Raw genomic sequence first — 27607 nt, forward strand, 5'->3', positions numbered from 1 at the left:
TTGATAATTTATTTTGAACATGTCTCAAATTCATTTCAGTTGTCATAGACAACATGCTTATCTATGGAGGAAACCTGAAAAAACCTCCAAAACTGCTGGAGAATATCAAACATACTGTGTTCATTTAAGATGTCAGTTCTCCCCATTGTGATCTGTATATCCATTACAATCAAAATCCCCACAAACATTTTTGTAGATAGCAACAAGCTGAATTCTGAATTTTACATGGAAAAGCAAAGGAACTATAAAGTAGCCCAAATAATTCTTAAAAAGGATAGGTTGGAAGACTCCCATTACTTGATTGTAAGACTTACTAACAACCTCTAATAATCAGGATTGAGTGGCATTAGAGGAAGGTTAGGGACTTAGATTGGTGGAACAGAATAGAGCCCAGTGTAGACACACACACACAACTGATTTTGACCAAAGTGCAAAAGCAATTCATTGGAGAAAGAGTAATTTTATCAACAAATGGAGATAGAACAATTAGACATCCAGATTCAAAAAAAGATCCTCTACACATACCTCATATAAAGATTAACCCAAGTGGATAAAAGACCAAAGGTGCAATGTAGAACTGTAAGATTTTTTTTTTCTTAAGAAAACTTGTGTAAACGTGGGTTTGATGATGAGTTTTAGATGTGATACCAAAAGCACTGACAAAAGGATAAATTGGTAAATTAAACTTTGTAAAAATTTAAAAATTTTGCTCTACAATAGACTGTTCCAAGAATGACAAGCCACAGGCTGAAAGAAACTATTTACATTATCACATCTGTGGTAAAGAATTTGTACCGAGAATACCTGTTAAAAAACTGTTAATTTTTTTTAAAAAAAATTTTTTAAAGATTTCACTTATTTATTTGAGAGATAGCGAGAGCAGGAACACAAGCAGGGGGAGTGGGAGAGGGGGAGAAGCAGGCTTCCTGCCAAGCAGGAGCCCGATGCGGGGCTCGATCCCAGGACCCTGGGATCATGACCTGAGCCAAACGCAGACGCTTAATGACTGAGCCACCCAGGCGCCCCAAAAAACAAAATTTTTAATGGGCAGGAGATCTGAAGATGGCAATAAGCTTATGGAAAAAAAACTCCAAAAGAGAAAAACAAGAAAAAAATGCTCCAAATCATTTGTTATTGGAAAGATGCAAATGAATAAGGAGATACCAATATATACCTATTAGAATAGCTAATGTAAAAAACCATTTAAAAACTGTCAGATACTTAGCACTAAGGATGGAAAGCAGTAGGAATTCATTCATTGCTCATTCAACTCAATCATACAACCACTTTGGAAAACAGATTGACAGTTGTTTATGAAGTTAAACATACATTGAGCTAAAGACATACGAGTTAAACGTGCCTAAAACATGCATGAGACCCAGCACTCCTACACCCAGATATTTACCGAAGTGAATTGAAAAACATACCCAAAATCCTGCACACTAATGTTCATATGTGATGGTCAAAAATCTGAAACCACCATGCGGTCCTTCAGCCAGTAAGTGGGTAAACTATGGTATAGCCATAGAATCAAATACTATTAAGCAATAAAAGGCAACACACTGTTGATTCACACAACAGCATGAATGAATCTTAAATAAATTCCCCCGAGTTCCTCTAAATTAGCCATTCTCAACAAATAAGTAAGATGGTATTGTAGATAATTGGAGCCAGGACTCTGGGAGAAAGAAGATACAGATAAGCCTAAGTATGAAACCTGTGGTGTTGAATCGTAGTCAGAGATACCACTCTGAAGCCATGTTTAATATTTGTAGAAATCTATACAGATATAGGTGTGTTTGTTTATTTGGATTAGCATGTCTGTGTGGTTGTGTAGCTTTCTGCTGTGAGGGCCCAGCTGCAGTGGTTCCCCAGTAGCTACATGCACACGTAGCCGCTAGATCTCCTCCCAGGTCTGGAGGCTAGGAAGTCTGAGATCAAAGTGCTCCTGATTCAGTTCCTGGTGACGGTTGTCTTCTCAGCTTAATAGATGGCCACTTTCTCCACTGTGTCCTGATGTGAATTTTGGGGGACACAATACCAGTCATTCACAAATTAATGTTAGCTACTAGATAATAAGGCAAGGTAGAATGACCAAGTTAGTATTAAGCAAATCCCCAAACTTCTCAGGCTTTAGTTAAGACAGAACAAAGTAGAAATCTTTAGGAGAGAAAAGGAAACTGATCACCTGTCCTGTGTTAGACGTTGTCTTAGACATGTTTCATGTATCCTTACTTAATCTTCACAACAAATGACTCTACGAATTAAGAAGTAACATGTCCACTTTTACATACGAAAGTAAGCCTTCCAGATTCTTACAACCTCAAACTTGAGGTAATAAAAACCTGCACTTTAGTAGTAGGAGAAACTGGAGCGGGGCGGGGGAGGAAAACAAGTTTGTGAGAGGATAGAAGTGAAAATAGGAAGGTGCTGGTCCTTGAGAAGGCTCTCTCTTATGCTCAGTGTCTTTTCACTTTGTTTTTTGGCAGGTTCATATGGCTTTCAGGATAGAAAGGGCAAATTAGGAGTGAGTCCTTACTGTTTTTAAAGAGTTATGTGACTGAGGGCGCCTGGGTGGCTCAGTGGTTAACCATCTCCCTTCAGCTCAGATCATGATCCCAGGATCTTGGGATAAAGCCCCGCATCGGACTCCCTGCTCAGTGGGGAGTCTGCTTCTCCCTCTCGCACTGCGCCTCCCCCCAGCTCATGCTCTCTGTCTCTCTCCCTCTCACTTTCTCTTAAATAAATAAATAAAATCTTAAAAAAAAAAAAAAAGTTACGTGACTAGATCCCTACCCCACAGCTGAAAACTGCTTTTCTGCCTTTGGACTGTCTTAGCTAATGAAACAGTCACAGTGTCTTATGCAAACAGGCAAGATTCATGACTTGTAGATTTGATGCAACCCCTACCTTAAGTGACTCTTCATTTTTGATAAGCTGTTCTTACCCTAATCTGTTCTTCATCAAAAAATCCAGATCTTTTATAACTTTATACAGTGAAATGTTTCATGGTGGGAAATTATTAGTAGTATTGCACAACTTTTATAATGCTTGATCTTTTTCTTTTCAGTCCTTGTTTGGAAAAAACCTGACAACAATTCTGAATGAGTATGTAGCTATGAAAGCAAAAGGTAAGAATTGAGGGTCAGGGATTCTTTTCTATTTTACACAGGATTTATCTAATAGTTTTAATTGGAAACAATTTTCAAAGACTGTTAATGCCTCCTAAAAGCCAAAAGAAAACTTGTCTCAGTTATGATGAGATATGTTTTACTGGGAGATATCTAATCAGTTTGCATTTATATTGATTAATAAATCAATGGCAAAAATCTGAAAGCTAGAGAATATAACAAGAAAATAATTTTCTTAAAAAATAAAACTCGGGGCGCCTGGGTGGCTCAGTCGTTAAGCGTCTGCCTTCGGCTCAGGTCATGATCTCAGGGTCCTGGGATCGAGCCCCGCATCAGGCTCCCTGCTCTGTGGGAAGCCTGCTTCTCCCTCTCCCCCTCCCCCTGCTTGTGTTCCCTCTCTGGCTGTGTCTCTCTCTGTCAAATAAATAAATAAAATCGAAAAATAAATAAATAAATAAAACTCAAGTCTAAGTGTCTAAACTGATGAACCTGTTCTGTGTGTTACAGAATTTCAAGTCAATATTTTAATTTTAAGGTCTTGGTAGTCTAAATCTCAACACAGGAACCAGTCATAAAATTCTGGTTTATATTAACCAGAATATAAAATAATATTTGCCTAAGTTAATATTTTAGGGGGAAAGTTAAAATTGTTTGTTTTATTCTCCAATACTGATTCTTTTGTAATTCACAACATTAACAAAAGAATTACCATAAAATAATAACATTGAAGAAAAGGAAAGATGCTTATTTATTACTTTGGGTATTTGTCTCTAGGCAGCTTTGTGCTGAATGCTTTCCTTTGTTTTACTTCAGTCCTTAAAAAAACCCAGTTACAGGTGTTGATTGTTAAGATAATTTTTAAATATCAGAAAACAGAATTAGAGAAGCCATATAACTTTTTCCAAGATCACAGCACTAGAAAAAAATGTAATAGGCCTAAATATTCTTACAGGAAGAGTGTAAATAACTTCAGAAACAATATGCTATTGGATTACAAAGGTTTAATCCCATTTTTATGTTGGGTAGCTTTCTCTGGTTTGAGTTTTTTTATAAGTATATAGTAAAGATTTTAAATATCCTAGAAGTTTCCCATCACTGTGGGCTTTTAGAGCATATTCAAAAAAAAAAATTAATCCGTCCTCAGGAATTTTAGCTGTAACTTAAGTATAGTAACTGGTGAGGCTTTTATTAAGGGGTTGCTGAGTGATCGCAGTGATTTGGACATAAAAACAGTGGTTGTAGAAAAATAATTTCCATAGTCACAGGAGTTTGCGTAACCTTTATGATATTTATTATAAATCAGATTATTTTAATTAACATTCAAATGTAATATGTCAAATAGAACAGATTTAAAATAGTTTGCCCTTGGGGCGCCTGGGTGGCTCAGTCGTTAAGTGTCTGCCTTCGGCTCAGGTCATGATCCCAGGGTCCTGGGATCGAGCCCCGCATCGGGCTCCCTGCTCTGTGGGAAGCCTGCTTCTCCCTCTCCCACTCCCCCTGCTTGTGTTCCCTCTCTCGCTGTGTCTCTCTCTGTCAAATAAATAAATAAATAAATCTTTAAAAAAAAAAAAAATAGTTTGCCCTTTTGAGGGACAGGCTCAGTCGGTGGAGCATGTGATTCTTGATCTTAGGTTGTTAAGTTCGAACCCCATGTTGGATGTAGAGATTACTTAAATCTTTAAAAAAAAAAAAAGTCTTTTTTTAATGCAAAGAAGTTAAAAAATTGATCTATAAAAGCTTCAGAGGCTTTACAAATTCCCATTTCCACTCATATTGTATCTGATACTCAATGGCTTAAGAAAAGAAGCCAGTCTCGTTTATAGCTTTTTAGGCCATTTTACAAAATAGGCTTATTTCTTAGTTTGTGACATATGTCAGCAGCTTAGAGGAAAGTTTGTTTTCCTTGTTCATTTTGTGTCTAAATTAAGTGATGAATTTTCTTTGACTGTATTTATTAAGAAACTTTTCCTCTTATGCTCTAGAAACATCAAATGATGTCCCAGCGATTATGTCATCTCTATGGAAGAAGTTAGACCATACACTTTCTCAGATCAGGTAATAAAAAGCCTATATAGTAAGTTTATCAGAACATGCGTGATCATTTTGGAATGCAAACACATGTAGGAAGCTGTTCAGTTTTAAATCTTCTTAAGACCCACACAGTGCATTTCTGTGATACTGATCTAATTTTAAATTTACTCTAGAGATTATTGATATTTGTTTTTTATTGGAATAATTTGACATAAAATGCATACTTCAGTAAAATGTTTAGAAATAAGGAAATTGAGATTTATAGATATTTAATAACATTCCCATGTTCCCATAGCAAGTTAGAGGCAGATCTCTGCCTAGAATACAAATCTAATGCCAGTCATGTGTGAATTCCCTTACATAGTTGCATCTTGGTTACTCATGCAAAGAATTGATGTGTTGAATTCATGCCTCATTGGTTCTTGCCCTATAAAGAAACAAACTTGAATGATAATGCTACTTCTGGGATCTTCTAATTTTAGAATTTCCTCATGGTAGCAGTGTCTACCTTTTACCTAGGTCATGTCATGGCCTTGGATGCCAGCCCTTACTGGTATCAGTTATAACATCTCTTATTTAACTTTAGAATCTAGTATGAAAACTGAGTTTTTTACCCTTTCTCCCAGAGCTACAGGTGAATACCCAACATAAATTCAGCAGGGTCTTGGGGTCCCTGAGTGGCTCAGTCTGTTGAGCATCCAACTCTAGGTTTTGGCTCAGGTCATGATCTCATGGTTGTGAGACTGAGCCCCATGTGGGGCTCTGCGCTCAGCAGGGAATCTGCTTGGAATTCTCCCTCCCTCTGCCCTTCTGCTCCTGCTCCCTTTCTCTCTCTCTGTAAAATAAATAAATCTGTAAAAAAAAAAAAAAAAAAACACCTCAGCAGGGGCTCCATTCCTTCCTCAGTTCAAACCCTGAAGTGGCTCCAAATGCTTTCTATCTAACTTTGTACCACATCTCATTTGACAGTCTTACCTTTTTTCCCCCATTTCAACTCATTTCCTCTCTTTCAAATACTCTTTCAAAAACATTCACAATTTGGGGCACCTGTGGCTCAGTCAGTTAAGCATCCAGCTTTTGATTTCTGCTCAGGTTCTGATCTCAGAGTCTTGGGATTGAGCCCTGCATCAGACTCCCCCCTCAGCAGGGAGTCTATTTGAGATTCTCTCCCTCTGCCTCTCCCCCTGCTCACACGGTGTCTCTCTCTAAATAAATAAATTCTAAAAATCTTTTTTTAAAAAAGACATTCACAATTTAACACCTATAAATATTTATAAGTTACTGAGATATCTTATTGACAAGGTACTACATAAAAATAAAAGGCTCTTAGCCAGGTATTCTCCAGGGTGGTTTGTGTGTTATTAACAATGCTTATTCAGGGACCCCTGGGTGGCTCAGTTGGTTAAGCGTATGCCTTTGGCTCAGGTCGTGATCTCAGGGTCCTGGGATCGAGCCCCCACGTCAGACTCTCTCTGCTCAGTGCGAAGTCTGCTTCTCCCTCTCACTCTCCCTGTCTCTTTCCCCCCTCTCTCTTTCTCTCTCAAATAAATAATCTTTTAAAAAAATGCTTAATCAGTTTAGTAAGTTTTGTTGCTCTTGTTGGTAGAGACTTATTTAACAGATTTCCCAGGAAGATAGCAGTATCCATGATTGGGTAACCATAATAAAAGGAGAATCACCTTATATTATGAATTATATGTTTACTTCTTTCTCTTGTTAGAGGCTGGATAAAATAGTTTATAGTCATAAATTTGATAAAATCAGGATGTCCTTTGAAGTTAACTTTGGGATTCTGGAGTATTTATGGAGTCCTTTGCAAAATCAGAATCTCTCTGGGAAGGTATCTCTAGTGGTAAGGGTAATTATGCACAACTTTCTTAAATATATAGACTTCCTAAAGTCAAGTCAAATTCTTGATGGGATGTCAGAGTTCTCTAATGCATACTGCACTGGATAGAAGCTTGATGATTAAAATCATATGTGCATGAGTGTGCTTACCTGCTACTCTTCTAAAGCAAGTAAGATTTGGTCACCCCCCCCAAAAAAAATGTGCTTGTCTTTTTTGTCTGAGAGAGCTCTATTGCCTTTAATTCAGTTTACTTCAGGTCTGACTGTTACTAAATTAGAATGTATCTTGGCAGCAGAAATTTTTTCATGTCTAACTATTTTGTTTTATTTTTTAGGAGCATGCAAAGTTCCCCAGGCTTTGTTGCTAATCAGAGAGGTTGGTATTCAACTTTAAACTATAAATAATGTTCAGAATTACTTCATACTCATACTATCAGATGAACATTTTCATTAACAGTACATTTGTGCTAAGTATCTATTTTGTTTAAACTACTGCTCTTCTAAGTACAGTTATTATAATAGGAAGTATTTTAATTTATTGTAGAAATAAACATTTGAAATACTCCCTATTTTTTCTCAGTGGCTCTCATGTATTCACATCTTTTTAATTCTCACTTCAAAGGTTTGTAGAGGTATTATCAGTATGAATTATTACAGAAGAAATATACTCGTAGATTTATGCAGTTTGTGTGTACAGATGACCCTTGAACCACACTGCTTTGAACTGTATGGGTCCACTTATTCACAGATTTTTTTCTAAATACAGTACAGGAGTGTAAATGTATTTTCGTTTCCTGTGGTTTTCTTAATAACATTTTGTTTTCTCTAGGTTGCTTTATTGTAAGAATACAGTATAACATACAAAATATGTGTTAATCAACTATTGGTTATTGGCACAGCTTCTAGTCAACATTAGGCTATTCGTTAGGTTTTTCGGGAGTCCTAAGTTATAGTTGGATTTTCAACTGTACAGAGGGTCGGTGCTCCTAACCCCTGTGCTATATAAGGGTCAGCTGTACTCACTTCAGTTTGTTTCATAGGGAATTACCAGATAATTTCAACATAAATTTAATTGATACTTTCAAGGGTTCTTTTTTAATCTGTAGATTTCACATGTTAAATAGTAGGACATGTATCATGTAGACTTGTTAAAATTGCCAGAGTACTCCAACAGTTTACTTTTAAATGCTCATGTGTTTCAGTCCGAACAAGAAGTGGAATTGCAGAAATCAAACGACAGAGAAGGCTTGCCGCTCAAGCAGCGCCTGTCAGTTCAGACTTGCTGACTTTAGCGTATCTTTCAGGACAGTGTACTACTCCTCCTCCTCCTCCACCTCCTCCCCCAGCAGCTACACAGGTTATGAGGCCGGCTGGCCAGATTTCAGCTCCTTTGAGATCAAATTTTATAGTGGTCAACCATTCACAGCCACAAGACACTGCCGCCAGTAAGTTTAAATTTTCTTCTCTGAAATTTTGTAACTGTATAAATAGATGATACGCTACACTTATATATGCGTTTTATAAAATTATACCACAAAAAAAAAAAAGACGAGAGGATGGAAGTAGAATACACTTTGGGTAGGTTTGCCTTAAAGTAAACATATTACTATACTTATGAGACATTTTAATCTAGGATTATTTCTATTCTAACTGAAGGATAGAAAAGACTTGTTATATTTGATTTGAAAAGTAATACACATTACATTTGACCATCTCCTTATCTTTGTTCATGGCAGTCTGTTCTACAGTGAGGAATGTTCTTCCAGTACACCTCCATTTCTGCATGTTACAAATCCTTCATATTTCTATGAATCTGAGAGCTAGGCATAAACTTAGAGACCATCTGGTATATCTTGTATACTTGAAACTATTGAAAACGCATGATAGTAAGGGGCAAAAACTAGTTAATAACAGAGTTGGAATAAAAATTCAGGTCTCAGCTATCTCACTTCTTAGACCAATCTTCTTTCTCTTCTGTGCAGCTAAAATATATCACCATCTGTTACATCCTCCCTCATTTCCATCTTTTCTCCAGGCTCGTTTACACCACTGGGTAAAAGCACGTAGTATTAAAAAAAAAGAAAAGAAAAGAAAAAACGGTATACACACACTATAGTGTACACTTAGTTTATACTTCTTACACTTCCTCTGTTCTGCCATGTTATTTTTGGTTGAGACTACTCTACTTAATACTGTATTATAAAGCCTTAAGTTGTAGTATATATTACTCATCTTAATGTATTTTACAGTGCCTTGCACATAGTAAAGCATTCAGTGTATGCTGAGTTTAATATAAAATAGTAATCATTATGTAATGCTACTTATTCCATCAATTCAAGCTTAGAAAACTATTTCATGTCCTTGACATGATGCTTTGTTTTCTTTATATACAGCTGGAGAGGCTTTAAATATCATTCCTGGTCCTCAGGAAAAGAAAACTCAGACCACAGTAATGTCTCCTGCTAGACGCAAAAGGTAAATGCTTTTTGAACAGACAAGTTTCCAATAACCACTAAAATTAAAGAATTACACCACCATGTTTACATTATGAATAAAATAACAAGAATGGATTCGGTTCCTGGGACTATTTATTATTATAACCATTCTAAAATGCTTTTTTTCTCACATTCACATTACTACACTTTAAATCTGTAGTAGTACATAAAAATCTGTCTTAAAATTGGTGGTATCAAGAGGACAAAAGATGGCGGAGGAAAAGGAGACCCTATTCCAACCGATCCTCTGAATTGAGCTGGATATCTACCAGACCACTCTGAACACCCATGAAATCAGCCTGAGATGTAAGAAGACCTATCTGGATCTCTACAAACAGAATATCGCAGGCGGTTAGTTTCAAGGTATGAAGTGGGCAGCCGTGATTCCACGGGCACATATCAGAAGATAAACTGGAAGGAGGAGGTAGCCGTCGGGATCCTGCACTGCCGGTGGGTGAAAGCCTCTCGCACTAGGGACGGGGCACAGATTCACAGACCAGTAGCAGTGGGGAAAAGACTTTAGGGCAGCCCCCTGAACTGAAACCTGAAGCGGCAGGGCCGCACATGTGAACTGGGTGCATCTGGTGGTTTTAGAAGCACAAAGGGCAGAGACGTGCCCCAACCTGGAGCCAAGGACTGGGAGTGTTGCTGAGGGACACACAACCCAGGACACTGCAGTTTATAGCAGCACAGACAGAAACAGAGATAGTGTGGCCTGGAGAACTCACTGAAGAACAGACTGCGATCTCTGTTCTGAGGCAGAGGGTTGGAAATGGTCACTGCTGCTCTGACTCTTCAGAAGAGACGCGGAAAGCTGCCAGGTAAAGCCGCCAGAGAACAAAAGCCCCAAAAACCCGGTTTTCACTGAGCCCATCCCCTGCCACAGAGGGCAGGGCAACTCTGCCCAAACAGTGTTGCCTGAGTAACAGTGCGGCAGGCCTCTCCCTCAGAAGACAGGCTGGGAGAACAAGAGGCTGACAACCCTAAGGTCCCTACAAAACAGGTGCATCTTGCTTGGGTTGTGGTCAATAATTTGGACTCTCTACGTTCCCTCAACCACCCCTCAACAGAATGACTAGGAGGAGGAACCCCCAAAATAGGAAAGAATCAGAGACTGTGACCTCTGCCGCAGATTTACAAATGGATACAGATATAATCAAGATGTCGGAAATGGACTTCACGGTAACAGTTATGAAGATGATAGCTAGGATGGAGAAATTGATTAATGGCAACATAGAGTCTCTAAGGGCAGAAATGAAAGCTAAACTGGCAGAACTTAAAAATGCTATCAATGAGATCCAATCTAATCTAGGTACTCTAACAGGTAGGGTAAGTGAGGCAGAAGAACGAATTAGTGATCTAGAAAACATCAGAGTATAGGAATAGAGGGAACATTCCTCAAGTTCATAAAATCCATCTTTGAAAAATCCACAGTGAATATCATCCTCAATGGGGAAAAGCTGAGAGCCTTTCCCTTAAGATCAGGAACACAACAAGGATGCCCACTCTCGCCACTGTTGTTCAACATAGTACCAGAAGTTCTAGCAACAGCAATCAGACAACAAAAAGAAATAAAAGGTATACAAATTGGCAAAGAAGAAGTCAAACTGTCTCTCTTTGCAGGTGACATGATACATTATGTGGAAAACCCAAAAGACTCCACCCCCAAATTACTAGAACTCATACAGCAATTCAGTAATGTGGCAGGATACAAAATCAGTGCACAGAAATCAGTTGCTTTCTTAGACATTAACAATTGTGGAAAGAGAAATTAGAGAAACGATTCCATTTACAATAGAAACAAAAACCATAAGATACTTCGGAATAAAGCTAACCAAATAAGTAAAGGATCTATACTCTAGGAACTCCAGACCACTCATGAGAGAAATTGAAGAAGACACAAATACATGGAAAAACATTCCATGCTCATGGATGGCAAGAATAAACACTGTTAAAATGTCTAGGCTGCCCAGAGCAATCTATACCTTCAACACCATCCCGATAAAAATTCCAATGACGTTTTTCAAAGTGCTGGAACAAACAGTCCTAAAATTTGTATGGAATCAGAAAAGACCCTGAATCGCCAAGGAAATGTTGAAAAAGAAAAAGCTGGGGGCATCACGTTGCCGGATTTCAAGCTATATTACAAAGCTGTGATCACCAAGACAGCATGGTACTGGCACAAAAACAGACACATAGATCAGTGGAACAGAATAGAGAACCCAGATATGGACCCTCAACTCTATGGTCAAATAATCTTCAACAAAGCAGGAAAAAATATGCAATGGAAAAAAGACAGTCTCTTCAATGAATGGTGCTGGGAAAATTGGACAGCTATATACAGAGGAAAGAAACCCGACCATTCTCTATAACACCCTACACAAAGATAAACTCAGAATGGATGAAAGACCTCAATGTGAGACAGGAATCCATCAAAATCCTAGAGGAGAACATAAGCAGTAACCTCTTCGACATCGGCCACAGCAACTTCTTTCAAGATACATCTCCAAAGGCAAGGGAAACAAAAGCAAAAATGAACTTTTGGGACTTCATCGAGACAAAAAGCTTCTGCACAGCAAAGGAAGCAGTCAACAAAACAGACAATCCACGGAATGGGAGAAGATATTTGCAAATGACACTACAAAGGGCTGATATCCAAGATCTGTAAAGAACTTCTCAAACTCAACACCCAAAAAAACAAGTCAAAAAATGGGCAGAAGACATGAACAGACACTTTCCCAAAGAAGATATACAAATGGCTAACAGACAAATATTCAACATCATTAAACATCAGGGAAATTCAAATCAAAACCACATTGAGATACCACCTTACACCAGTTAATAATGGCAAAAATTGACAAGGCAAGAAACAACAAATGTTGGAGAGGTTGTGGAGAAAGGGGAACCCTCTTACACTGTTGGTGGGAATGCAAGTTGGTACAGCCACTTTGGAAAACTGGAGGTGCCTCAAAAAAATTAAAAATAGAGCTACCCTATGACTCAGCAATTGCACTTCTGGTTATTTACCCCAAAGACACAGTAGTAGTGAAAAGAAGGGCCATATGCACCCCAATGTTCATAGCAGCAATGTCCACAATAGCCAAACTGAGGAAAGAGCCAAGATGCCCTTCAATAGACGAATGGATAAAGAAGACGGGGTCCAGGGGCGCCTGGGTGGCTCAGTTGGTTGGGCGACTGCTTTCGGCTCGGGTCGTGGTCCTGGAGTCCCGGGATCGAGTCCCGCATTGGGCTCCCTGCTCAGCAGGGGGTCTGCTTCTCCCTCTGACTCTCCTCCCTCTCATGCTCTCTGTCTCTCATTCTCTCTCTCTCAAATAAATAAAAAAAAAAAAAAAAAAAAAGAAGACGTGGTCCATATATACAATAGAGTATTACTCAGTCATCAGAAAGGATGAATACCCAGCTTTTACATCAACATGGATGGGACTGGAGGAGATTATGCTAAGTGAAATAAGTCAATTATCATATGGTTTCACTTATTTGTGGAACATAAGGAATAGCATGGAGGACATTAGGAGAAGGAAGGGAAAAGTGAAGGGGGGGAATCGGGGGGAGACAAATCATGAGAGACTGTGGACTCCAAGAAACAAACAGGGTTTTGGGGGGGGTGGGTTGGGTGAGCCTAGTGAGGGGTATTAAGGAGGGCATGTACTGCATGGAGCACTGGGTGTTATTCGAAAACAGTGAATCATGGAACACTACATCAAAAACTAATGATATACTGTGTGGGGACTAACAACATAATAAAATTAAACTTAAAAATATTGGTGGTAAAAAAAAAAAGATTGGTGGTATCTCAGATTTTTTTAAATAAGTGTGTTTTTTAGGGCGCCTGGATGACTCAGGTGGTTGAGCATCTTGCCTTTGGCTCAGGTCATAATCTCGAGGTCCTGGGATCGAGCCCCAGGTCAGGCTCCCAGCTCACTGGGGAGCCTTCTTCTCCCTTTCCCACTCCCCCTGCTTGTGCTCTCTCTCTGTCCCTCAAATGAATAAATCAATCAATTTTTTAAATAAATAGGAATAATACTAGCATGTCCACAAACACATATTTCAAGTCTTTAAGTCAGAAATTTTTTCAGGGAGTCTTTGAGACCAAAGTTCTTTCTGCCTCAACCTGTGTGTCTTTGTTTGAAGGATATTTCAGAAAAGAGAGATAATAGTTTTTAAATACTTCTAATTTCTTAACTGCCATGCCATGGATATTTTTGTTAGTTTTTACTGTTGGTTGTCTCTCATTCAACGCTGACCTCAGCCTCCTTTATTGTTTTAATAATAAAACAACTATGACAGTATCTAACATTTATAGGAACTTTGGCGTTTTTATAAATCTCTACACAGGGGCACCTGGGTGGCTTAGTCAATTAAGCGTCTGACTCTTGATTTCAGCTCAGGTGGTGATCTCAGGGTCATGATGTCGAGCCCCACATTGGGCTCAATGCTGGGTGTGGAGCCTGCTTAAGATTCTCGCAACTGAGTGAAATAAGTCAACCAGAGAAGGACAATTTTCATAAGATGTCACTTTTATGTGGAATTTAAGAAACAACGATCATAGGGGAAGGGAGGGAAAAATAAGACAAAATCGGAGACAGACAAATCGTAAGAGACTCTTTTTTTTTTTTTTTTTAAGATTTTATTTATTTATTTGAGAGAGAATGAGAGAGAGAGAAAGCACATGAGAGGGGGGAGGGTCAGAGGGAGAAGCAGACTCCCTGACAAGCAGGGAGCCTGATGCGGGACTCGATCCAGGGATTCCAAGATCATGACCTGAGCCGAAGGCAGTCGCTTAACCAACTGAGCCACCCAGGTGCCCCGTAAGAGACTCTTAATCCTAGGAAACAAACTGAGGGTTGCTGGAGAGGAGGTGGGGGGCGGGATGGGGTAACTGGGTGATGGGTGTGAAGGAGGGCATGTGGTGTAATGAGCACTGGATGTTATATAAGACTGATGAATCACTGAACTCTACATCTGAAACTAATAATATACTATATGTTAATTAAATTTAAATTTTAAAAAATTGCCAAGAAAGATATTAAGAATTATAATAAACTGCAAAAAGAAAAAAAAGATTCTCTCTCTCCTCTCTTGGCCCTCTCCGCACACCCCAGCTTGTGTGCACGGTCTCAAAAAAAAAAAAAGATAAAATTTAAAAATACATAGTTTTTACACGTATTTCATCTTATTCGGTTCTTTCTTTTTTTTAAAGATTTTTTTTATTTATTTGACAGAGAGATAGCGAGAGAGGGAACACAAGCAGGGGGAGTGGGAGAGGGAGAAGCAGGCCTCCCACGGAGCAGGGAGCCCGATGCGGGACTCGATCCCAGGACCCTGGGATCATGACCTGAGCCGAAGGCAGACACTTAACGACTGAGCCACTAAGCGCCCCTTATTCGGTTCTTTCATAAACCCAATAATGCAGTTGATCTTACCCCGTTATAAAGTAGGTCAAATAGTCAGAACTGGGAGCAGGGAGCCAGCTTCTCCCTCTGCCTGCCACTCCCCCCTGCTTGTGCTTATGCGCGCGTGCGCTCTCTCTCTCTCTCTCTCTCTCTCTCTCTCTCTCTCTCTCTCTCTGTCAAATAAATAAACCTTAAAGATAAAACAAATAGAACTTACCTTGCTACAGACCACATAGCAATTGGTAAAGCTGGACCTCAGAGTCATTTCTTATTAATGCAGGTGTAGTAATGGTTTTCTACTCTTGCCCTTTGTTGCTACCACAGAGAGGGAAAATACCTGTTCTTCCATGACCTTAAGATTTATATCTCTATATGTAATTATCATTGAATCTGTTTTTCATACTAGTTAAAAGACAAGCTTTAAAATGTGTTTCAGTGAATCTCAAAGGAAAAGTAACACTTTGTCTGGGCCTCATTCAACGATACGGAATTTCCAGGATCCAAATGCATTTGCAGTAGAAAAAGTAAGTGACCTTACCAAGCTTTGCAGTTTGAGATATTCCTGAGTTTTAAAATAGTGATATTTACATGCATGTGTGTGTATGTTACAGTATTTCTATAAAACTCCAGGGTAATTTCCTTGGGATAGAGCGTAGTAAAGTATATGAGTAGGAGACAGTCCATTTAGAATAGATAGCGTGTGCGAGTGCCCCAGGTAAGAAGCAGTGCTATGTTTAGGGAACAATAAATACATTGGGGGTGCTGGATTATGCAACATAGTAGGCCATTTTACTGGAGTCATTATTAAAAACCTTGTATGACAATTTGGAGTTTGGAACTGTTTTGTAATCAGTGAAGAAAGAGTTGGTGAGGGACCTGTGGTAACACTTGTATAGTATTCAAGTATTTATACAAACGGAGCCACGGTAACTTCTGAGTTTCCACCTATATTTATTAAAACTAGCTAGCTCCCGTTAACTAGAAGGTCTACCCTGTTCCTTTACTAATATTGACTTTCTTTTCCAGCAAATGGTTATTGAAAATGCACGAGAAAAAATATTAAGTAACAAGTCTCTTCAAGAAAAGCTTGCGGAAAACATTAATAAATTTTTGACTAGGTAAGCTATGTGTGTTGATGATGCCTAATTGTTTTCATCTAATTGAGAGCTATGGTAAAAATTTTTCTTTCTGTATTACAGCGACAACAGTATTGCACAAATACCTAAGCAAACAGAGAGCAACCCTACGGAACCAGAGACTTCAATTGATGAACTCCTGGGACTTCAGGTACAGGTTAGGGTGTGTGTTTGTAGTGCATATACTCCTAGTTAAAACTGATGGTATTTTGGTTTCATTTCAAAACCATTGCCAAGAAGTGCCTTCTGGCTCAGTCAGTACAACATGTGACTCTTGATCTTGGGGTTAGAAGTTTGAGCTCCATGTTAGGTATAGAGATTACTTAAATAAAATAAAATCTTGACCAAAAAAAAAACCATTGCCAACAGATGTATAAAATTATTTAAGATAATAATTTTAGATAGAGATTTCCTTCATTATCCAAACATAAATGTAACCTGTTCTTGAGAACGTATTAGTGAATTTTCAAATAATCAGTGTAAATTGTACTGTTTAAATGGTAAAAGTAGTAAGACATCTCTAACCCATTTAATAGCTCTAATTCTTCCACGTTATCAGTGAAACACTTTAGCCGTACAGCAGTCGGTCAGGGGATATCTAAGTACTCAGTACTTAAAGATTCATAAGTGGTATGTTTGTTGCAGCACTGCTGTACAACGTGGATCTATTGCATTTCTTTTACGTTGCTACACACTGCATAAAAATGTAAGAAAACGATGAAATCATGTTAAAGGTATATAATGAATCCAAGTAAAATGAACAAAACACTTTGAAAAAGAAAGGTTACTAACTAAATGAATAAATTGTGTGAGGTTTACTGCCAAGAGAAGGAAGATGGGATTGTAGTTACTGTTGCTATTTAGTGATGGTGAGGATGGAAGAACATCAGCTGGTAAAGGAAGACTTTAAGAATTTATCTTTTTTCTTTTTTTTTTTAAGATTTTATTTATTTATTTGACAGAGAGAGACACAGCGAGAGGGGACACAAGCAGGGGGAGTGGGAGAGGGAGAAGCGGGCTTCCCGCGGAGCAGGGAGCCCGATGCGGGGTTCGATCCCAGGACCCTGGGATCATGACCTGAGCCGCAGGCAGATGCTTAACGACAGCCACCCAGGCACCCCGACAATTTATCTTTAATATTTGTTCATGTGTTTTTTTTAAAAAAAGATTTGTTCATGTGCACATATCCTTAGTCAAGAGCCGCTGAGATTGTGATGGTAACTCATCCTTTGACTTGGACTCTCGGACGGTGTAATCCATTCCTGTTGCCATGCCCACCAAACGAATTCATTATAGCAGGTTTGCTTTCAGGTGAATTCTAGGTAAAAACCACTGAATTTTTTTTTTTTTTTTTTTTTTTGGTCTTTCCTTCAGAATACTTTAAAAAAAAAAATTTGCTACATTTTCCCGTAGTGAAGTTCAGTAAATTTAACAAAATATGACGAACTTTTTAAAGCAACTTTAAATTATCTACCGGTACTTCTTTTTAAAAACTTCTCCTGTCTTAATGTTTAACAAATGAATACACCCTATTCTAAATTTTTATGGTCTTCAATTGCTTGTTTATATTTTCTCCACAAACATCAGATACTTCCCATAATCAAGGCACTGTGCTAAATATTGTGAGACGTTGTAAGAGAAAACAACCCTCTGCCCTTGCTTTGTAATATTGTATATTTGGGAAAAGTTAAATTCAGATTTAAATAACTTTTTAAAAGAACAGCAAGACAAATTGCCCAACTGAGTAGTAAAAACATCAGATTCACTGAGAAGTAATTAGCCAGTTGTATAAATAGGTGAAGTAAGAATTTTAAAAATACTTACAGGTCTTTGTGACCTTGCAGAAGGCAAGACTTCTTAGGCTACACAAATCACTGTTTAAAAAAAAAAAAAAAGCTTCCTTAAAACTTAAAATACCTGCTTATTAAAATCATCATTAACAAAAAATTAAAAGTCAAACCACCAACTTGGAGAAAATACTCATAACACATGCATCTGTCAAGATATTTTTATCCGAAGTATAGAAAGAGCTTCCATAATCAATAATAATAAGATAAACCACCTATTTTAAGAAAGGGGTGAAAGATTGGACCAGACAAAAGAAGATAGAGGAATGGCCACTAAGGCCATGAAAAAATAACTATTTGTCATTTGGGAATTGAAAGTTAAGAACACAGTGAGATACCGTTTCACATTCACTACAATGGCTGAAAGTGAAAGATCTGACAATACCAGATTTTCACAAGGATTTGAAACAACTGGAGCTCTGAAAAATTGCTGATGAGAAGTTATGAAATAGTATAATCTGTTCGGAAAACTGATAGCTAACAAAGTTATGTATACACCTCTACACTTTCCTTATGATCTGGCAGTTACTAGGTTTTTACCCAATAGAAAGAAATATGTTCACATGTTTATAAAAAGACTTCTACCAGAATATTTGTAACAGCTTTGTTCCTAATAGACAAACACTAAAACCAGATGTCCATCAACAAAAAAGGAATAAACAAATTTTGACAGTCATAGAATACTGGTGAAGAATAAAAAGGACTGAGCTACTGATACACATAACAACATGGATGAATTTCAAACATATGTTGATCAAAGAAGATAGACTAAAAGAATGTATGTATATAGTGGTGTGCTTCTGTTTATATGAAGTTCTAAAACAGGCAACACAAATTCATGCTGATAGAAATCAGAAATTGTTTGGGTGTGGGTGAGGGTACTAATTTGCCAAAGGAGGAATGCTCTAGAAAAGGGAATGGTGTGTATAGATGTGTGATTTTCTTGGGCGGTGGAAATGTTTACCTTTTTTTTTTTTAAAGATTTTATTTTTAAGTAACCTCTACACCCAACAAGAGGCTCGAATTCACAACCCTGAGATCAAGAGTTGCAGACTTCCACCAACTGAGACAGCCAGGTGCCCCGTTTCACACTTTTTATTGGAGTGGTGGTTGCACAGTCCTTAAAATTGTCAAAGCTCACTGAACTGTGGACTTAAGTTCTTTGCGTTTTAGTGTGTGTAAATTATACCTTGAGTTTTAAAAATATTAGAAGATTGATTTGCAGTTACCTTTGGAACATTCATTTCAGGGTTCTTTTGATTCTAATATTTACAGTTGAGAATAAAATGACTTACTAGAAAAATGCATTTCATCAACATTAATTTTTATAAGACTGTATCCAATGTTTCATAATTCGATTACATCGTGTTCTCGACATTATTTACATTACTGTATTTTCAAGTTCCTGGATATAGAAACAGTTGTTCAAGCTCCTGGACTCCTCCCAAATCATATTTCATTGAGAATTGTTGATGTTCTCTGTACATCTTCATAATTAAAGTGAACTGGCTCTTTAATTTCAAACAAGTTTTTCTTTTCATTTTATAAGCATTTTTATAAAAACTCCCAAGCTTTTATCAGTTCATGAAAGTTCCAATTTAACCATTGTTCCATGTGAATTTCCTGTCTCGTGGGATTCAAATGTATGCCTTACTAATCTTGAAGAATACGACATTGTGGGATGATTTATAAATAACTAAAATTGAGAATTTTAATTCTCTAACTATTAGAGTAAATGAAGGCCCTAGTCTCTCTAACAAATAAAATCTTAGGATAAATGTGAACAGACGAGCAAGGATTGTACAACATTTGAAGAAAGCATTTAATATTAAGAGACCAAAGCAGAGAGATAAAAGGGGCAAGATTTATATAGAAGTCACCCAAACTAATAGGAAAATAGATCATATTTGCAGTTACTAAAGACAGGGTATTGGTTGGGGGTTGAGGTGGGGGCGGGGATTGGAAGAAGGTGGTCAAAAATACAAACTTCTAAATAAGAGATAAATAAGTATTGGGCTTTGATGTACACCATGATGACTAGTTAACACTGCTGTGTTGTATATTTGAAAATTGTTAAGAAAGTAGGTCCTAAGAGTTCTCACAAGGAAAAAAAAATTTTCTTATTTTTGTATCTGCATGAGATGATGGATGTTAACTAAACTTACTGTGATCATCATTTCACAGCACATGTAGGTCAAGGCATTACGCTGCACACTGTAAACTTAGTGCTGGATGTCAAGTTGAAGAAAACATTTATAGTGTGACTTAAGTTGTATACACACACAGATAACTATAGTTCCTATGTTCATTTTATTTTAATTTTGGGAATATATTCACCAAAGCAGTTAACTCTAGGGAGTAGAATTAGGGAACATTCATTTCTACCTTCTGGTGTGGTTGTTTTTATTTGTTTCAAATGACCCTAGTGTTAGAATCAGAAGAAATTTTCATGGAGGGAAGTAATTATTTATAAAAAATGAGAGTATCATATGCCCTCTAATTATTTTGCTGGTATTAAGCCATATACTAATTCAATTAGGATCACTTTTTTTTGCAGAGTGAGATCCATATGTCTGAGGAAGCTATACAGGATATATTGGAACAAACAGAATCAGATCCAGCATTTCAGGCACTCTTTGATCTCTTTGACTATGGTAAGTAGACCATTTCAAGGCAGTTAGAAGAAAAAAGTTTCAGTTTCTTTGGCAATTTAACCAGACTGAAGCAACATTCCCAGAGCATCTGAAAAAATGTCCTGTTTTAATCAAAGCAAACATATGGCTATGAAAGGGGGGGTGGGAGTTATTTTTTTCTTAACCTTGAGCTGTAAAAATGGAGAACCTTTTGTATATTTTGTGAGCATTATTGGCAGTCAGCACAAATACATTGACATCACTACTGCACATACGTTGTCCTAAACACAGTTGGGTCGTACGGAATACAAGAGTTTGGCCACTGTTCTCAAAGTGTAGTCTCCATCCCAGCATACAACATGATCTGAGAACATGTTAAAAATGCAAATTCTTGGATTCTCCAGATGATTCTGATACAGGCTAAAGTTTAAGAACTACCAGTCTGTTGGAAAAATCTTAGTTTTTGTCAGTGATAGACAAGGCAACATGTTAAAAACATCCAGAAGACCCTAACTTTAACATAAAGTCTAACATTTGTTTAATCACCATCAGGCTGTATTAACTGATGCTTATTTTTATTTTGATAATTTAACCAGTTGTTTCCCTGTTCCCTTTTTAACAGGTAAATCAAAGAATAATAAAAATATGTCACAAGGCATTTCCAGTCAGCATCTGGAAACCAATACCGGTGTAGTCTTAGCAGATGGAACTAATCTAGCAGTTAAAGGTTCTTTTGAAACAGAACAGTCTGGTAAGAATTTGGTTTTGTTAATATCTTCCATCTAAATCCTAATATCAGTTTCAGAATTTCAAAGGCAGACAATACTGTTTAATTTGGAAGTTGTTCAAATTGCCACATAGGATTTGTTGTGTGTGTGGTTTTTTTTTTTTAAGTTTTTTCTTCTCATTAAAGAAAAAAAAACCCCAAGCCTTTTAGTAATTTGAATAAAAGGTGAATTTTTAGTACTCATTCTTTTGTGATGCAACAGATTCTTGACATGCACAATTTAGTATTAATGGTGTGGTCCAGTTTGACAAAAAACAGTAACATTTAACATAATTTTTTTGTGGCATAAATTCAGATCCTTGCTATGTAAGGTTAGTATGTGGTATTAATCATTCAGCCTGGTAAGCAAGTTCAGCTGACTGCTCAGCATCCATATCTCACTTATTTCAAGGAAGTTATATACTGTAGTGATAGTCTTGCAGTATGGATCTTATAAGGCTTTAGGTCATATTCCTATGTGTCTACTCAGTCAATTTTTTCATTTCTGCCTCCCATACCAATGAGGTAGCAGTGGAGTACCAATATGGCACATAATTGACTCACAGTAGCTACTTACTGACTGAGGGAAGGCAGTGAATATGTCCATCTTACCTCCTTTACATATTTGCCAATTGTTTTAATTTTGTAAAACGTAACACTTACACAGTAGTGCACAATACAAATATGTGTATCTCACTGAATTATAGCCAAGGAAATACCCTGTATAACCATCTCCCAAATCAAAAAATAGAACACTGCCAGCACGAAAAAGCCTCGCTTCATACCCCTTCCCAACACTAAACCCTCCAGCTTTTTCTCAGAAATAACCATCACTCTTGCATCTCACACGTGCTAAACTTCGCGCCTTTTTAGCATCACCTTTATCTGTTCTGCTAGTAACAAGTTATGCCAAAGTAATCTTTCTTTGTCTGTCTTCTTAAATGCTGTTACCCCTCCAACTGCAAAAAAAAAAAACCTGATGGCTTCCAAGTTTCACATCATGTCTTCCAAAAAGTAGTTTGGGAATATCTCAGACTACATTCCCACTCTGAATCCTCTGCCTGCACTGAAGCCAATCCTCTAATTCTTCTTGGACTGGATTACAGTGTCATTTTGTGTGGAAGATTATGCTTCACTTAAGCGCTCTACTGGGCACAGAATGAAACTCGAAATGTCATTCTCTCAGAGTCTTACCACTTCACTGAAACTGACGTGGCCTGGATGTAATTTCTGCCCGTCTCCCCTCAGAAGGATTCAAACATTCTCTGAACCAAAGATCATTTACCAGTGTCACATTAACAGAATCATAGGTGACAGACGTTTTTCCACATTTTTCCCTATGTTTTTCATATTGTTATTGTTACTGTTCTCTGTCCTACACTGTGAGTGCTCTATGACACAGTATGTCAATGCTGTGTTACTTCCTGAAACGCCCTTTCTTCTTACTCCAGCGATCACATTTCTTTTCTTTTTTAAGATCTCCTTTTTAGCACTTTGTCACATCCATTAGGCAGAAAGAGTTGCCTTTTGCTCCTGTACTATTAACAGTTTTTACATGTTTTATCATCTCTTTCTATGTCTGCTTCCCTTAATAGACTGATCTCCCCAAGGGCGGAGACTAGGTCGTTCGTCTTTTATCCCAGCCCTAATCATGTGGTTGATGATCTTTAATAAGTGTGTGTTGAAGATTCCAAACAGGACATGATAACATCAGATGTTGATTATACAAAATGTACTTGGCCCATTTCACCTTGAAGAATTTATCCGATAAAGTAAGGTCAATAGAAATGGTACAAGTTGAAAAGTCAGCTATTTTGAAAAAAACGGCACATGTGGGGCCAGTTTTTTTACATACTGATAAACATTAGGTGTTCTTAAACCTATATACTTTTTCCTTCTTTGCGTCACTTGTTTTCTAAGAGGTTTGAAAAACAGTTTGGCCCTTGTTTAAAAAGGCATCAGTAATTTTTTAAAAAAGTACCTGTAAGTTTTTTGATACTCGGAAAACGTGAGATACGGCTTTTCAGACTTCTGCTAACTGGTATATCAAAGATGAGTTACTTCCAAGGAGGCAAAACAGTCAGCATGACTCCTTCAGAAATGATTACATATTCACTGTCTCTACCATCCTTATATTTTGCAGATGATCAGTCTGGGCAGCCCCCATTTTGTGCATCCTATCAAAATGAAGACACCTCAAATGCTTTGAAGAATAGCAGCAACCATGAGGAGCTTGGACAGGAAGCCCAGGAACACTTTCCTCAGATAGGCTCTAGCATCCAGAAAAAGGCATTTAAAACAGTTGTACCTAATGGACAGAAGTGTAACCTTGATATTACTTTTGAGTCTGTGCCTCATTTGAATGACTTTAACCAAAGAGTAAATGCTGATGCTGAATGTAATCAGCGTTGTGCTGAATTGTACGCCCATCAGATGCCCACCGACACCGCCATGACGATGGAGGTTGGAAAGACTTCTCTGCTGTCCAACACACCGCAGGAACCTCCCTTGCAGCCTGATCCGGCCGCTCTACCAATGACGTCATTTGTTTCCCTTGGTGGTGAAACTAACGGTGAAAACTTAATTCTCTCTGGGAAGAGTTCTCAGCTTTTATCCCAGACTATTCCATTAACTGGAAAGACATCTAAAACAAGTCAGTTTTGTGAAAGCTCTAACAACACAGCAAGACTTAAAACTACTACTCTCCCTGGTTCTAAGTCAGACCCTAGAGAAATGCACCAGAATAAAACTGAGGTTCACGGTGGATTGCCAGTTGCCTCACAACGTGCAGACTGCCAAGATAATTCTTCATTTCCAAGTAAAATACTACCTGTGTCAGTTGAAAGTTCAGGTTTAAACGTCTCCGAACAAGTAGACATTCGTCTTGAAGATTCAGTGTCTTCAGTTAAACAGCCATCTGAGGATTCATCGGCACCTGAGTTAAGTCGTACGGAAAAACATGAAAGTCAGCCCTCCACGTCTGAGAAAGTCGCTGTCGATTCACAAGAGCCTGCGTCTTTAAAAGGAGATGGAAATAGTATTTTTCTCACTTTAGGGGAAGCTGGTAACTGTGGGGAGGTTGCACTGATGGCTCCAGAAGGTCATCCTCTGGAAGAGAAGCAGTCTCTTCCTTCAGAATCTGTGTGTTCTTCAGTGGGAGATTCTCCCCCCGAGTCCCAAAAGACTAGTGAAAAACCTGCAGTGGACACTTCAGCAGACATAGATGCATCAAATATTGTCTCTCTCAAAATTATCATTAGTGACGATCCATTTGTTTCCTCGGATACTGAACTGAACAGTGCTGTTTCCAGTATCAGTGGGGAAAACTTGCCGACTATAATACTGTCCTCTCCTGCCAAGTCTCCTGCCAAAGATGCAGAATTAGTTAAATGCCTGTCTTCAGAAGAGACTACAGGTGCTGTCCCATCTGCTGACAGACTAGGGGATTCCGCACCAGGGGAACAGAGCCTTCTGGCCCTCAAACCCGAGGACTCTGCCGGAAACGGCGCTCAGAATGAAGGCAGCGGCGCTTTCTCATCCACCGTCACACCGTGTGTCTCCAAGGATGGGGGGTACATACAGTTGATGCCAGCTACGAGCACGACTTTTGGCAATTCAAATAACATTCTCATAGCTACGTGCGTGACCGATCCAACAGCCTTAGGAACAGCTGGAAGTCAGTCTAATGTGGTGGTGTTGCCTGGAAATTCTGCCCCCGTGACCGCTCCACCACCCCTGCCCCAGTTACAGACACCCCCGAGGTCAAACAGTGTGTTTGCTGTCAACCACACTGTGTCACCCAGCTTTTCACAAGGTAACTTTAAGAACACACTGAGGTTCATTTCTCTGGAATGGGACGACCTAATTTCTCTTGTGTGTGCATTTATTGACTAGGAGGAATGAAATCGTGGCTGGACAGTGTGAGAAAAGACTGAAATTTGTGATTATGCCCCCTCTTTTCTCTCCCTGATGAATTCAGCCATACCTTGTTTTAAATCTGCTATAAGTTACGAAATTCATTGGTTTCAGTGATCCTTGAAGATGGAGCTGAGGATACATGATACCTTCATCTGCTTTTCCTTACGTGTTGCTTCCCAAGCTCCTTTCCCCCTTTTCTTAATATTGTAGGCATATAATAAAATCTGAATAAATACACACAATTAACTAGTAGCCTGATGGATCTGTTTGAAGTGTTGTTTAAAATAACCTCTTTTAAAAGAGGGGTCAGGGGGCACCTGGGTGGCTCAGTTGTTAAGCATCTGCCTTCGGCTCAGGTCATGATCCCGGGGTCCTGGGATCGAGCCCCACGTCGGGCTCCCTGCTCAGTGGGAAGCCTGCTTCTCCCTCTCCCACTCCCCCTGCTTGTGTTTCCTCTCTTGCTGTGTCTCTCTTTGTCAAATAAATAAATAAAATCTTTAAAAAATAAAAGAGGGGTCAGAATGACTAAAGACTGGGACTTCAGCGGAAGCTCAGAGAAATGAAGTCGTGGTTTGAGTGAAGGGAGGGAGTTGTCAAGTGCAGGTGGGTATTTGAGAGACTGAAGTGGGTGTTCGTGAAAGTGAGCTCCACCTGACAGGAGCAGTTAGTTAGTGAATATAAGGAAAAGTTTGATTTAGGGATAAAATAGGATAGCCACAGACTATAGTGTTGACTTCTAAGGACCATATAAGCATTGTCATTTCCCCTCATAGTTTTGACCGTTGGTACATTTCTCTGGACCCTTTCTGACCAGTACCACTGAGATGATAGGTTGGTGTTCTGAGCAGGTCTTGGGCCGTTAACATTCAGCTGAGACCCTAATTTTGTGGTGTGATTCAAATTTGAAAACTTCACCATCATGTTTCTAATCAGTTTCATTATTATATCTAGAAGAATCAACATATAACTGTAATGTGATCTCCTGACTGTGAAGTTTAATGCTTAGAATATTTACCTTGACCAAATGCAATTAGATTACTTTTGAATATTCAGATTGATTTTTTTCTTAATTTGTTAGACTTGCTCTTGTTCCTAAAGTTTTTTAAGGACAGAAGATTCTAGGGGCGCCTGGGTGGTTCAGTCGGTTAAGTGTCTGCTTTCAGCTCAGGGTCCTGGGATCAAGCCCCACGTCAGACTCTCCACTCAGCGAGTCTGTTTCTCCCTCTCCCTCTGTGATCTCTCGCTTTTGTTCGCTCTCAAATAAAATCTTCAACAAAAAAGTAGATTCTAAGGTAAAAGGATTATAATTTTAGAGAATTTAAATTAATAGTTACTTTGGAGTCTTGTTTGAGAGAGAATCTTATGGAGAATTTTTTTTTTTAAGGATCTGCCATCATAATTGCTTCTCCCGTCCAACCTGTGCTCCAAGGAATGGTGGGAATGATCCCTGTGTCTGTGGTTGGACAGAATGGAAATACCTTTTCTGCTCCTCCTCAGCAGGTAAGATTTCTGAACTGAAAATGGCGCAGCGATGCTTTTCAAACCAAGAATCATTCATGGCCACTTCTCTTCTAGCTCCTTCATATGCCTTTGGCAGCACCTGTATGCAATAGAAGTATCCCTCAAATTCCCATCCCTCCAAAATCTCAGAAGACTCAGGGACTAAGAAACAAGCTTGGTACAGGTACATTTTTATGTTCATTAATGTCACTTTTATGTCTGTATGCTCATTTGTTTACAGCAGCACCACAGTATTTGTTTCTGAATACCTGTTTCATTCCTAACAGGTGATTTCCAGTCTTTGCTTAAAGTTGGTTTTTTGTTTGTTTTGTTTTGATTTTAGTTATCTAAACTAAAAGGCAAATGGAGCAAAATAGAGTTCAGAAAGAGACCATGTACTTATGAGAACTTGTATGTGGTGGATATAGCATCAGAAGTCACAGAGGACAGGAAGGATCGTTTAATAGATTTATTGGCTATTATATATATGTTCTAGGAAAAAAATTAGATCCCTTCCTCAAACCATACACAAATCATCTAAGATGATTAAAGACCTAAAAGTGTAAAGCAAAACAGTTAAGCAGTAAAAGAAATGTAAGAGAATATCTTAGAGACAAAGGGATAAAAGGATTGCTTTATAAAAATGCAAAAAAACACAATTATAAGTGGAAAAAGTTGATAGCATGACTGCTCCAAAATTAAAGGTTTCTGTTCAACAAAAGACCCTATTTACAAAATAACACCAGGTCTTCATTGAGGGGTTGCATCAGACTTCTGCCTCCAACTTCTCCATCTTCGTGGAGGACAATGCCCACGTCGTCAGCCTACCCACCATCCTAGCCCTCAGAATTCTTGGACACCTTCCATTTCTAAGTCTTGATCTTCATG

The 27607-nt window shown here is 38.4% G+C and overlaps 1 protein-coding gene across 1 annotated transcript in view; it reads left to right on the forward strand.

Annotated features, from left to right (window-relative positions):
* The window catches only part of LOC110586156 (protein NPAT), a 52937-nt gene that overhangs the window by 19335 nt on the left and 5995 nt on the right, over positions 1-27607 (forward strand). The window contains exons 3-15 of the mRNA XM_021696327.2: positions 3071-3131; positions 5114-5186; positions 7346-7386; positions 8213-8455; positions 9404-9485; positions 15356-15443; positions 15946-16037; positions 16119-16206; positions 20460-20556; positions 21158-21286; positions 23445-25115; positions 26604-26719; positions 26795-26903. Coding sequence (XP_021552002.1) covers positions 3071-3131; positions 5114-5186; positions 7346-7386; positions 8213-8455; positions 9404-9485; positions 15356-15443; positions 15946-16037; positions 16119-16206; positions 20460-20556; positions 21158-21286; positions 23445-25115; positions 26604-26719; positions 26795-26903 — 2890 coding nt within the window. The remainder of the gene's footprint in view (positions 1-3070; positions 3132-5113; positions 5187-7345; positions 7387-8212; positions 8456-9403; positions 9486-15355; positions 15444-15945; positions 16038-16118; positions 16207-20459; positions 20557-21157; positions 21287-23444; positions 25116-26603; positions 26720-26794; positions 26904-27607) is intronic.

This window comes from Neomonachus schauinslandi, chromosome 11 (assembly GCF_002201575.2).
Source record: "Neomonachus schauinslandi chromosome 11, ASM220157v2, whole genome shotgun sequence".
Taxonomy (NCBI): domain Eukaryota; kingdom Metazoa; phylum Chordata; class Mammalia; order Carnivora; family Phocidae; genus Neomonachus; species Neomonachus schauinslandi.